Source organism: Salmo trutta, chromosome 23, assembly GCF_901001165.1.
Source record: "Salmo trutta chromosome 23, fSalTru1.1, whole genome shotgun sequence".
NCBI classification, from domain to species: domain Eukaryota; kingdom Metazoa; phylum Chordata; class Actinopteri; order Salmoniformes; family Salmonidae; genus Salmo; species Salmo trutta.
The window spans coordinates 45,707,086-45,719,791 of record NC_042979.1 but is presented as its reverse complement, the minus strand read 5'-3'; the positions used below and the strand labels follow the sequence as shown (position 1 = coordinate 45,719,791).

The 12,706-nt window shown below is 43.0% G+C and overlaps 1 protein-coding gene across 5 annotated transcripts in view; it reads right to left on the bottom strand.

Annotated features, from left to right (window-relative positions):
• The window catches only part of wdr7 (WD repeat domain 7), a 149,790-nt gene that overhangs the window by 134,436 nt on the left and 2,648 nt on the right, over positions 1–12,706 (bottom strand). For 2 of the 5 annotated variants that reach the window (XM_029710512.1, XM_029710514.1), the window contains exons 1-2: positions 6,462–6,614; positions 4,636–4,807 (exon numbers count right to left, since the gene is read on the bottom strand). In XM_029710512.1, coding sequence (XP_029566372.1) covers positions 4,636–4,807; positions 6,462–6,550 — 261 coding nt within the window. In that variant the 5' untranslated portion in view covers positions 6,551–6,614. Of the gene's footprint in view, positions 1–4,635; positions 4,808–6,461; positions 6,616–12,706 lie in introns of those variants that run through there. The other 3 variants (XM_029710511.1, XM_029710515.1, XM_029710513.1) reach the window with 3 other exon arrangements.

The following is a 12,706-nucleotide window of genomic DNA, read 5'->3' as shown; positions in this document are numbered from 1 at the left end:
TCAACTGCCAGATTTCTGGATTGGGCTGGCGCTCAGAGCAACCTGCCTTGGCAAATTGCGCTGTTAAGACACAGATGCTCTTTGCAACCACGTACCTATGTGAGAGTGGATTCTCGGCCCACACTAGCATGAAAACTAAATACAGGCACAGACTGTGTGGAAAATGATTTAAGACTGAGACTCTCTCCAATACAGCCCAACATTGTAGAGTTATGTGCATCCTTTCAAGCACATCCTTCTCATTAACCTGTGATGAGTCATTGTTTTATATGCAAGACGGTTTAATAAAGAGCCTCAACGAAAGGGAAGAGCAATTAACAGAAAAAAAAACTATTGTGTAGTAAGTTACCCGCATGGGACTGGTCATTTCTCAACAAAAATGAATGAATTGGAGGGGAATAGCTTCCAATTTGTATTGACATATTAGTCAATGTAAAGATTCAATGTGCTGTAGCCCCACAAATCAAAATGAAATCACATTTTATCGGTCACGTACATGTGCTCAGCAGATGTTATTGCGAGTGTAGCGAAATGCTTGTGTTTCTAGCTCCAACAGTGTAGTAATACCTAAAAAAAAAAAGTAATTTCGAACAATACACAGTCTAAAGTAAAGGAATAGAATGACAATATATAAATATTTAGATGAGCTATGTCAGGGCAGCATAGACTAAAATACAGTAGTATAGTATAGAATACAGTATATCACAAAAGTGAGTACACCCCTCACATTTTTGTAAATATTTGAGTATATCTTTTCATGTGAAAACACTGAAAAAAATTACACTTTGCTACAATGTAAAGTAGTGAGTGTACAGCTTGTATAAGAGTGTAAATTGCCAGCGGTTTAGACATTAACCTCTACGGGCTAGGGGGCAGCATTGAGAATTTTGGGAAAAATATGTGCCCATTTTTAACTGCCTCCTACACCAACTCCGAAGCTAGAATATGCATATTATTGTTCAGGTTTGGATAGAAAACACCCTAAAGTTTCTAAAACTGTTTGAATGGTGTCTGTGAGTATAACAGAACTCCTATGGCAGGCAAAAACCTGAGAAGGTTTCATGCAGGAAGTACCCTGTCTGACAAGGTGTTGTTGTTGTTCTTGCTTCTGTTTATTGAAGAGTCAGGATCTTAGCTGTAACGTGACCATTCCTAGGGCTCCAATAGGCTCTCAGAACCCGGGAAAAATCTGAACGATGACGAGGCAGCCTCAGGCTGAAACACAGAATCCCCTTTTCCAAGTGTCCCATCAGGGGACAATAGAATTAGGTGCGTGCGCGATTCGCCCCCATGGAGTATTTTCATTCGGCTGTTTAGCTAATTGCAGATTCCCGGTCGGAATATTATCGCTTTTCTACGAGATAAATTGCATAAAAATTGATTTTAAATAGCGGTTGACATGCTTCGAAGTACGGTAATGGAATATTTAGAATTTTTTTGTCACGTTCTGCGCCATGCGCACGACCGTGATTTAGCATTCTGATAGTGTCTAGAACGCACGAACAAAACGCCGCTGTTTGGATATAACGATGGATTATTTGGGACCAAACCTACATTTGTTATTGAAGTAGAAGTCCTGGGAGTGCATTCTGACGAAGAACAGGAAAGACCATTTTTCTTATAGGAAATGGGATTTTGGTGAAGGCTGAACTGGGTGGGTGTCTAAATAGCTAGCCCGTGATGGCTGGGCTATGTACTTAGAATATTGCAAAATGTGCTTCATCCGAAAAGCTATTTTAAAATCGGACATATCGAGTGCATAGAGGAGTAATGTATCTATAATTCCTAAAATAATTGTTATGCTTTTTGTGAACGTTTATCGTGAGTAATTTAGCAAATTGTTAGTAAATTCCCCGCAAGTTTGCGGGGGGTATGCTTTTTCTGAACGTCACATGCTAATGTAAAAAGCTGGTTTTTGATATAAATATGAACTTGATTGAACAGACATGCATGTATTGTATAACATAATGTCCTAGGTGTGTCATCTGATGAAGATCATAAAAGGTTAGTGCTGCATTTAGCTGTGGTTTGGGTTTATGTGACATGATATGCTAGCTTGAAAAATGGGTGTCTGATTATTTCTGGCTGGGCACTCTGCTGACATAATCTAATGTTTTGCTTTCGTTGTAAAGCCTTTTTGAAATCGGACAGTGTGGTTAGATTAACGAGAGTCTTGTCTTTAAATAGCTGTAAAAAGGTCATATGTTTGAGAAATTGAAATAATAGTATTTCAAACGTTTTAAAAATCGCGCCACTGGATTCAACTGGCTGTTACGTAGGTGGGACGAATTCGTCCCGCCGGTCCCATAGAGGTTAATGGCTGTGTGTTGTGTTATTTTGAGGGGACAGCAAATGTACACTGTTATACAAGCTGTACACTCACTACTTTAAATTGTAGCAAAGTGTCATTTCTTCAGTGTTTTCACATGTAAAGATATACTCAAATATTTACAAAAATGTGAGGGGTGTACTCACTTGTGATATACTGTACATATGAGATGAGCAATGCAGAATGTAAACATTATTAAAGTGACTAGTGTTCCATTATTAAAGTGACCAGTGATTTCAAGCCTATGTAAATAGGCCAGCAGCCTCTGTGTTAGTGATGGCTGTTTAACAGTCTGATGGCCTTGAGATAGAAGCTGTTTTTCAGTCTCTCGGTCCCAGCTTTGATGCACCTGTACTGACCTCGCCTTCTGGATGATAGCGGGGTGAACAGGAAGTGGCTCGGGTGGTTGATGTCCTTGATGATCTTTTTTGGCCTTCTTGTGACATCGGGTGCTGTAGGTGTCCTGGAGGACAGGTCATTTGACACGCGGTAATGCGTTGGGCAGACCGCACCACCCTCTGGAGAGCCCTGTGGATAGGGGCGGTGCAATTGCCGTACCAGGCGGTGATACAGCTCGACCGGATGCTCTCAAATTTGTGCATCTTCCCCAGTCCTATTGACACCTTAATATTGTCCCTTGTTCCTTAATTGGCATGATGTCGTCACTGTGTTAACGTCCTCCTGTTCCATAGGCAATATAATAATAAGAACAGTCCAATGCTCAGCAATAGTGTTCCTTTTATCCACTTGGGGGGAGGGTATCCTAATCATCGTCTTATGCTGAGGGCAGCATACAGCCGCCATATGCTAGGCTGCGTGACGTGCATGGATAGAATACCGCGGAATATTGAGCAAGTCATATTGGGATTCCATCTGTCCACTCGTCCCCCTTGTGTGTGTTGGGTTTGATGCGATTCTCCAAGACGTCTTGAGCCTCCACGGCAGTGGAAAACGTGTGTTGTGTTCTGAAAAAGGTCAAGATGAGTTTTGCCGGCTGGATGAAGCCTCATCTCAAGATTTAGCTTGCGAAGCTGCGATCTCCACTCACTGTAGGTCACCTTCTGCTTCAGCAGTCAGATCTGGGTTTATACCGATCCTCTTCTCAGCGTAAGTCCGGAGCCCCTGATTCCGTCGCAAGGTGAACAATCGAACAGCGAGAGACCACAGGAGGCTGGTGAGAGGAGTGTGGAACAGATGGAATGGTATCAAAACAAGTGGTTTCCGTGCGTTTATGACTTCGATACCTTTCCATTTATACGTTCCAGCCATTACTTTGAGCCCGTCCTCCCTAATTAAGATGCCACCAACCTCCTGTGGGCGAGACCCGTTCTGGAGAGGACCTGCGCAGTGCGTAATGTTAATTAGCCACATGGGACCCAGCTTCTCCATCCTGAACAGTTTATAGAAAATAATGCTAATGAAGTTAGTTGGGTTGCCCGCCTCCACACCAGTTTCAAGTCCTGAGACATTGAATTTACGGGAATGATTTGCAAGTGATTTCTCCTTTTTGGGAGATTGGATTGTATCTTCTAGTTTAGCTCACGCTGTTGTTTCCAGGTGATGGGAGTCGCCCCTCTATATCATTGGCTGTGTTCTCCAGACTCTCCGCTTCAGTTGAATAGGCATCCACTTCAGAAGTGAGCAATGCGAGTGATTCATTTACCCGTTTTAATTGCATGTCGAGGGCAGACAATCTCCTCACAAACAATCCTCTCAGAGAGTAGCGGCCAGCTCTTTCTGCTGTTGAGAGCCGCCATGTTCCCACAGATGAATTGTTGACGGACAGATGATGCTATACGCTGGAGCTAAATAATCTTGCTAGTTTATTATTTTCATACAATGAATGTCCCCACACCTTAATATGGTGTTGACAACTGACCATTTTGTTCATTCTTAGTAATTTCGCTAAAGAAAGCCCCGATAAGGACACACATTTCACTTCATCCCTTGATTACATTGAGACTGCATCACGTTTATTTATTTTTTATTTGTGGGAATACTTGGGAACAGATTTCCTACATTAAACCCTGGTCATATTACAATCTTTTTTGACCAAAAACTAAAATTTCACCCAAAAACTTTGCACCCCCACGCCACCTGTTGCCAATCCCTGGCCTACATGAACAATCTTTTTTTGGGGGGGGGGGGGGGATTTTCGTATGCAGTTTAAAAACATTTTGCTACATCACACCACACTGAAGACAACCCTGATGATGCACCGAGTCCATGTTTAACCAGAATGAGTAACATGTTTTCCTTTCGGACCAAACGCATGTTTTGGAGGTCAAAGGTCATGTCTGGCTTACCTCGAGGTCAGGGGTCATGTCCCAGATGCAGATCTGTCCATCGTGGCAGCCGGTAATGATGGTGGTGAGGTCATCCATGACCAGCAGGCTGGAGATGCAGTGAGTGGGCGCCGTCCGGCCCCACAGCACTATGGGTAAAACCAGGCTGTTTCCTGACATCTTCTCTGTTGACCTGTAGAGAGGAACGAGAGGGAGAGAGTTAAGTGATAACATTGGTGGGAGGGCACTACACTAGGCGGCATTGAGGACAAGTGATCATTATTGAAGGGCAGACCATAGACTTTACAGTGACGACCCATTAAGGTGAGAGTTGTCTGGCATGTTAGAGTTTTTTTTCCACATTATCCAATAACCTCTTCACAAATCTACGGTCAATAGTTTGTGGTAATTAAATAAACATTAAGGACAATTGTGACACTCACACAATCATAATATAGTGACAGGGATAGCAGTGGACGAGGGTGTTTTAGGAAAGCAACAGCAAAACAGGAATTTTCTCCAATGACAGACAGAGACCATTACTAAGGCATAACACACAAAAGCAGAACCAGCTCCCAACTTAGGTCATAGTGCTATCATGACCCGGCCGATCGATCACGATACCATGACCCGGCCGATCGATCACGATACCATGACCCGGCCGATCGATCACGATACCATGACCCGGCCGATCGATCACGATACCATGACCCGGCCGATCGATCACGATACCATGACCCGGCCGATCGATCACGATACCATGACCCGGCCGATCGATCACGATACCATGACCCGGCCGATCGATCACGATACCATGACCCGGCCGATCGATCACGATACCATGACCCGGCCGATCGATCACCGGCCGATCGATCACGTTACCATGACCCGGCCGATCGATCACGTTACCATGACCCGGCCGATCGATCACGTTACCATGACCCGGCCGATCGATCACGTTACCATGACCCGGCCGATCGATCACGTTACCATGACCCGGCCGATCGATCACGTTACCATGACCCGGCCGATCGATCACGTTACCATGACCCGGCCGATCGATCACGTTACCATGACCCGGCCGATCGATCACGTTACCATGACCCGGCCGATCGATCACGTTACCATGACCCGGCCGATCGATCACGTTATCATGACCCGGCCGATCGATCACGTTGCCATGACCCGGCCGATCGATCACGTTATCATGACCCGGCCGATCGATCACGTTATCATGACCAGGCCGATCGATCACGTTATCATGACCCGGCCGATCACGATACCATGACCCGGCCCGATCATGATATCATGACCCGGCCGAAAACCCATAAATCACATTCAAAATTCAATCAAGAGTTAAAATGGCCTTTTGAAAAGAAATGAATTGCCATGTGTTTTATGTGTGTTATACAATCATTCACCTATTGAACATTACTGCCCAGTAGTAACATAGCTCAATATGACTAATGTGTGAGAGCTATCTCCAAGTCCCAAGCACAATATCCAGATTAAATGTAAAGATAAAACTATTGATGAACTAAAATGCAGAACTGTGGAAATACCCCCATGACGTGTTAAACATTACAGAACAAAGGAACAGCCTACACTATTACAACAAAATGTCTACTGGTCAACATCCTTCCAAAAACAAGCTGACAAAACATTTCTAGAAAAAGTGAAAATAATTCCTAAATAGTCTAGCCACAAATTTTTTTTAAAAAAGGGATAAAATGGAGGCTAGGGATTAGGGACATATCTAAATTCTTCTAGAAAACTGAAAAATACAGAGGCTAGGCCTAAGTCAAGTGTCACTCAGTGTCCAAGTTGAAAAATCGACAGTACAATACCTTATGATACAATCATGAGTTGTCTCAGTCAGAGCAGACCTCAGCCTGCGAAACATCACTTTTATCTTCCCAAGTTGCATCAGCTTCATTTTTAGATAATACAGTGATAACGCTTCCGTAGCGCCAAAACCAGCTCTGTTTTCAGTCCAACAAACTGGTACTAGACAGTGACACAATGCTTTGACTTTCAAAGTCTACCACCAATCTCTCCCCACAGGCTTTCAGAGCTAAAATCAATCAAAATCAGGCAGCGTGCCCACAACAGTAGGACATCGAGTCAGCGAAGTGAGGGCGATCCATAGAACCACATAGTGCTTTGTAGGGAATAGGCTGTGATTTAGGACACAACCTGTGTGAAGTACAGAACATCATGTGCCGTCTGTGACATGGCGAATGAACAGGGCAGGAGTGTGACCTGCGTATTTTGTAACCCATTGTTATTGGTTTTGTGTTAGCACACTTTGTGTCGTGATAACTTGTTGTTTCTTTCAATGCGGATAGGTTAGATTACACAACACGCAGCTGCATCTATAATAGGTGAGGAGGACAGAGCAGTGGGAGGACTGAGGCAGCAGGCTGGCAGGTTGCAACAGGCATCATTATCTTCCATTTCATCACCTATAGCAACATCAGGCTTGGGCACAGGATGAGCCTCTCTAGAAGCCTAGGTAGAGTTCCTTCATGTTACGCTGTAGACCACACTACCTACCAAGAGAAAGTACTCATCTAGATTATTCGTAGCCGTCTATATACAGCTGAAGTCGGAAGTTTATATACACTTAGGTCAGAGTCATTAATACTCGTTTTTCAACCAATGTCTTGTTAACCTGTTAGGGTATAGGGGGCAGTATTTTCACGGCTGGATAAAAAAATGTACCCGATTTAATCTGGTTACTAATCCTACCCAGTAACTACAATATGCATATACTTATTATATATGGATAGAAAACACCCTAAAGTTTCTAAAACTGTTTGAATGGTGTCTGTGAGTATAACAGAACTCATTTGGCAGGCAAAACCCTGAGACAGATTCTGACAGGAAGTGGATACCTGATGTGTTGAATTGACTTTAAGCCTATACCATTGAAAAACAAAGGGGCTGAGGAATATTTTGGCACTTCCTATTGCTTCCACAAGATGTCCCCAGCCTTTACAAAGTGTTTTGAGTCTTCTACTCTGAGATCTGACTGAAGAAGAGCCTTGGAACGGTGATGGCCCATTAGACACCTTGCTCGCGAGTTGATGGTGGGTACTCTCATTCCGAAACGTTTTAAAAGAGAACCCAATGGTCCGCCTTGAATTTTATTCATGTTCTGGTTAAAAAAGGCCCTAATGATTTTTGCGATACAACGTTTGACATGTTTGAACGAACGTAAATATATTTTTTCCGTTCGTTCGTGAAGTGAAGTCCGGCTGGCTTAGATCATGTGCTAACAACACGGAGGTTTTTGGACATAAATGATGAGCTTTTTTGAACAAAACTACATTCGTTATGGACCTGGGATTCTTTGGAAGTGACATCTGATGAAGAGAATCAAAGGTAATGGATTATTTACATAGTATTTTCGATTTTAGATCTCTCCAACATGGCGGTTAGTCTGTATCGCAATGCGTATTTTTCTGGGCGCAGTGCTCAGATTATTGCAAAGTGTGAATTCCCAGTAAGGTTAATTTTAAATCTGGCAAGTCCATTGCGTTCAAGAGATGTAAATCTATTATTCTTTGAATGACAATATAATATTTCACCAATGTTTTCTAATATTAATTAATTATTTTGTTGTGATGACTTGACTGCCGGTATTGGAGGGAAACGATTTCCTGAACATCAACGCCATAGTAAAACACTGTTTTTAGATATAAATATGAACTTGATAGAACTAAAAATGCATGCATTGTCTAACATAATGTCCTAGGAGTGTCATCTGATGGAGATTGTAAAAGGTTAGCGCATAATTTTAGCTGATTTTATGGTTTTGGTGACGCCTGTCTTTGAATTGACAATACAATACACACAGCTATTGTCAATGTACTCTCCTAACATAACCTAACTTTATGCTTTCGCCGTAAAACCTTTTTGAAATCGGAAAACGTGGTTAGATTAAGGAGATGTTTATCTTTCAAAGGGTGCCAGATAGTTGTATGTTTGAAAAACTTGAATTTTGACATTTATTTGGTTTCAAATTTGCCGCTCTTGAAATGCACCTGCTGTTGATAGGGTGCGCCACGGGTGGCACGCTAACGTCCCACATAGCCCAAAGAAGTTAACAAACTATAGTTTTGGCAAGTCGGTCAGGACATCTACTTTGTGCATGACACAAGTAATTTTTCCAACAATTGTTTACAGACAGATTTCACTGTATCACAATTCCAGTGGGTCAGAAGTTTACATACACTAAGTTGACTAGGCCTTTAAACAGCTTGGAAAATTCCAGAAAATGATGTCATGGCTTTAGAAGCTTCTGATAGGCTAATTGACAATTTGAGTGAATTGGAAGTGTTAGGTTCTTATTTTTCAGAGTAAATGACTCACGGACACTAGAGGAGCTTTGACCAAGTTTAATTCTTCCCAAAGGTTCTGTACAGCTGTAATTCAGACAGCAAAACATTACTCACCATCACAGTTATATACATCCTACTTAAGACACTCCCTTTCTCCAATCCTTACATTTTATACTCAGCAGGAAGAAGGTAACCAGTTACTAAACCCTGATTATTCCCTTAAGGGGAACTGACCTCACCTCCTGACCTCTAGTCCACCAATCTGTCTTTCCTGTATCAACACGGGGCTCTACTCCCGTCCCCCAACACATTCCACAGCCGTCTTCCTACAGAGACCCAGTCTCTTTCTCCTTTGATACTATGCTTCTTCTCTATCATTTATTTAACATCTCAATGTTCAAAATGTCAAACCCAACAGAGGTGTACCTGTGGATGTATTTCAAGGCCTACCTTCAAATTCAGTGCCTCTTTGCTTGACATCATGGGAAAATCAAAAGAAATCAGCCAGGACCTCAGAAAAACAAGTTGAAGCCCTCCACAAGTTTGGTTCATCCTTGAGAGCAATTTCCAAATGCCTGAAGGTACCACGTTCATCTGTACAAACAATAGTACGCAAGTATAGAAACCATGGGACCACGCAGCCGTCATACCGCTCAGGAAGGAGATGCGTTCTGTCTCCTAGAGATGAACATACTTTAGTGCGAAAAGTGCAAATCAATCCCAGAACAACAGCAAAGGACCTTGTGAAGATGCTGGAGGAAACAAAAGTATTGATGTCCACAGTAAAATGAGTCCTATATTGACATAACCTGAAAGGTCGCTCAGCAAGGAAGAAGCCACTGCTCCAAAACCACCATAAAAAAAAACAGATTACGGTTTGCAACTGCAAATGGGGACAAAGATTGTACTTTTTGGAGAAATGTCCTCTGGACGGATGAAATAAAAATAGAACTGTTTGGCCATAATGACCATAGTTATGTTTGGAGGAAAAAGGGCGAGGCTTGCAAGCCGAAGAACACCATCCCATCACCCTGTTGTGGGGGTGCTTTGCTGCAGGAGGGACTGGTGCACTTCCCAAAATAGATGGCATCATGAAGTAAGAAAATGATGTGGTTATATTGAAGCAACATCTCAAGACATCAGTCAGGAAGTTAAAGCTTGGTCACAAATGGGTCTTCCAAATGGACAATGACCCCAAGCATACTTCCAAAGTTGTGGCAAAATGGCTTAAGGACAACAAAGTCAAGATAATGGAGTGGCCATCACAAAGCTCTAACCTCAATCCCATAAAAAAATAGTGGACAGAACTGAAAAATTGTGTGCGAGCAAGGAGGCCTACAAACCTGACTCAGTTACACCAGCTCTGGCAGGAGGAATGGGCCAAAATTCACCCAACTTACTGTGGGAAGCTTGTGGAAGGCTACCCGAAACGTTTGACCCAAGGATAGGATAGGGGGCAGCATTGGGAATTTTGGATGAAAAGCGTGCCCAAAGTAAACTGCCTGCTCCTCAGGCCCAGAAGCTATGATATGCATATAATTGGTAGATTTGGATAAGTTCCTAAAACTGTTAGAATAATGTCTGAGTATAACAGAACCGATTTGGCAGGCGAAACCCCGAGCACAATCCATCCAGGGGAAAAAAATGTTCAGCTCATTGCGTTTGCCACTAGGTTTCATTGATAATCCTGATTTTCAGGGCCCTGGTTGCAGTTCCTATGGCTTCCACTAGATGTCAACAGTCGATAGAAATTGGTTGATGTTTTTCTTATGAGGAATGTAGAAGCACGGCTGTAAATTGTTCGTGTCACTGTGAAGGGCTGAAGTCTTTAATTGTGCGTACACAGGAGCGCGCTCCGTGGTATTTTTCTTCGGGTATTGAAAACAGATTATCCCGTCTTAAATTTTATCGATTATTTACGTTTTAGGATACCTGAGGAAGGATTAGGAAAGTTGTTTGAAATGTTTGGACCAAGTTCACAGGTAACTTATTAGATACTTTGTAGGCATGTTGGGCGAGTTGAAACCGGTGTATTTCTGAATCAAACGCACCAAATAAATGGACATTTTGGGACATAAAGAAGGACATTATCGAACAAAAGGACCATTTGTGATGTTTCTGGGACATTTTGGAGTGCCAACAGAAGAAGATCTTCAAAGGTAAGGCATATATTATATGGCTATTTCTGACTTTCGTGTCGCAACTCCCTGGATGAAAGTGATTTGTTATGCATTTGTGTGCTGGACGCTGTCCTCAGATAATCGCATGGTTTGCTTTCGCCGTAAAGCCTTTTTGAAATCTGACACCTTGGCTGGATTAACAACAAGTTAAGCTTTATTTTGATGTATTGCACTTGTGATTTCATGAAAGTTTAACATTTATAGTAATTTAATTTGAATTTGGCGCTCTCTGACCTATGCTGGCACTAAGACCACACTCAACGAACTGTATAAGGCCAAAAGCAAACAGGAAAATGCTCATCCAGAAGTGGCGCTCCTAGTAGCCGGGGACATTAATGCAGGGAAACTTAAATCCGTTTTACCTCCTTTCTACCAGCATGTCACATGTCCAACCAGAAAAAAAAAAAATCCTAGACCACCTTTACTCCACACACAGAGACGCATACAAAGCTCTCCCTCGCTGTCCATTTGGCAAATCTGACCATAATTCTATCCTCCCGATTCCTGCTTACAAGCAAAAATGTAAGCAGGAAGCACCAGTGACTCAATCAATACGGAAGTGGTCCGATGACATGGATGCTACGCTACAGGACTGTTTTGCTAGCACAGACTGGAATATGTTCCGTGATTCATCCAATAGCATTGAGAAGTATACCACCTCAGTCACCAGCTTCATCAATAAGTGCATTGTGGACACCGTCCCCACAGTGACCATACATACATACCCCACTTATAAGAAATCCTGCTATGCTCTCAAACGAACTATCAAACAGGCAAAGCATCAACAAAGGACTAAGATTGAATCCTAGTACACCGGCTCTGACGTTAGTCGGATGTGGCAGGGCCTGCAAACTATTAGACTACAAAGGGACACCCAGCCGCGAGCTGCCCAGTGACACAAGCCTACCATATGAGAAAAATGCATTTTATGCTTGCTTCGAGGCAAGCAACACTGAAGCATGCATATGAGAGCACCAGCTGTTCCGGACGACTGTGTGATCATGCTCTTCACAGCCGATGTGAACAAGACCTTTAAAACAGGTCAACATTCACAAGCAGCGGGGACAGATGGATTACCAGGATGTGTACTCAAAGCATGTGCAGACCAACTGGTAAACATCTTCACTGACATTTTCAACCTCTCCCTGACCAAGTCTGTAATACCCACATGTTTCAAGCAGACCACCATAGTACCTGTGCAGATGAAAGCGAGGGTAACCTGCCTAAATGACTACCACCCTGTAGCACTCACGTCAGTAGCCATGAAGTGCTTTGAAAGGCTGGTCATGGCTCACATCAATACCATCATCCCAGAAACCCTACACCCACTCCAATTCACATACCCGCCCCAACAGATCCACAGATGACGCACTCTCTATTGCACTCCACACTGCCCTTTCCCACCTGGACAAAAGGAACACCTATGTGAGAATGCTATTCATTGACTACAGCTCAACATTCAACACCATAGTGCCCACAAAGCTCCTCACTAAGCTAAGGACCCTGTGACTAAACACCTCCCTCTGTAACTGGATCCTGGACTTCCTGACTGGCCGCCCCCAGGTG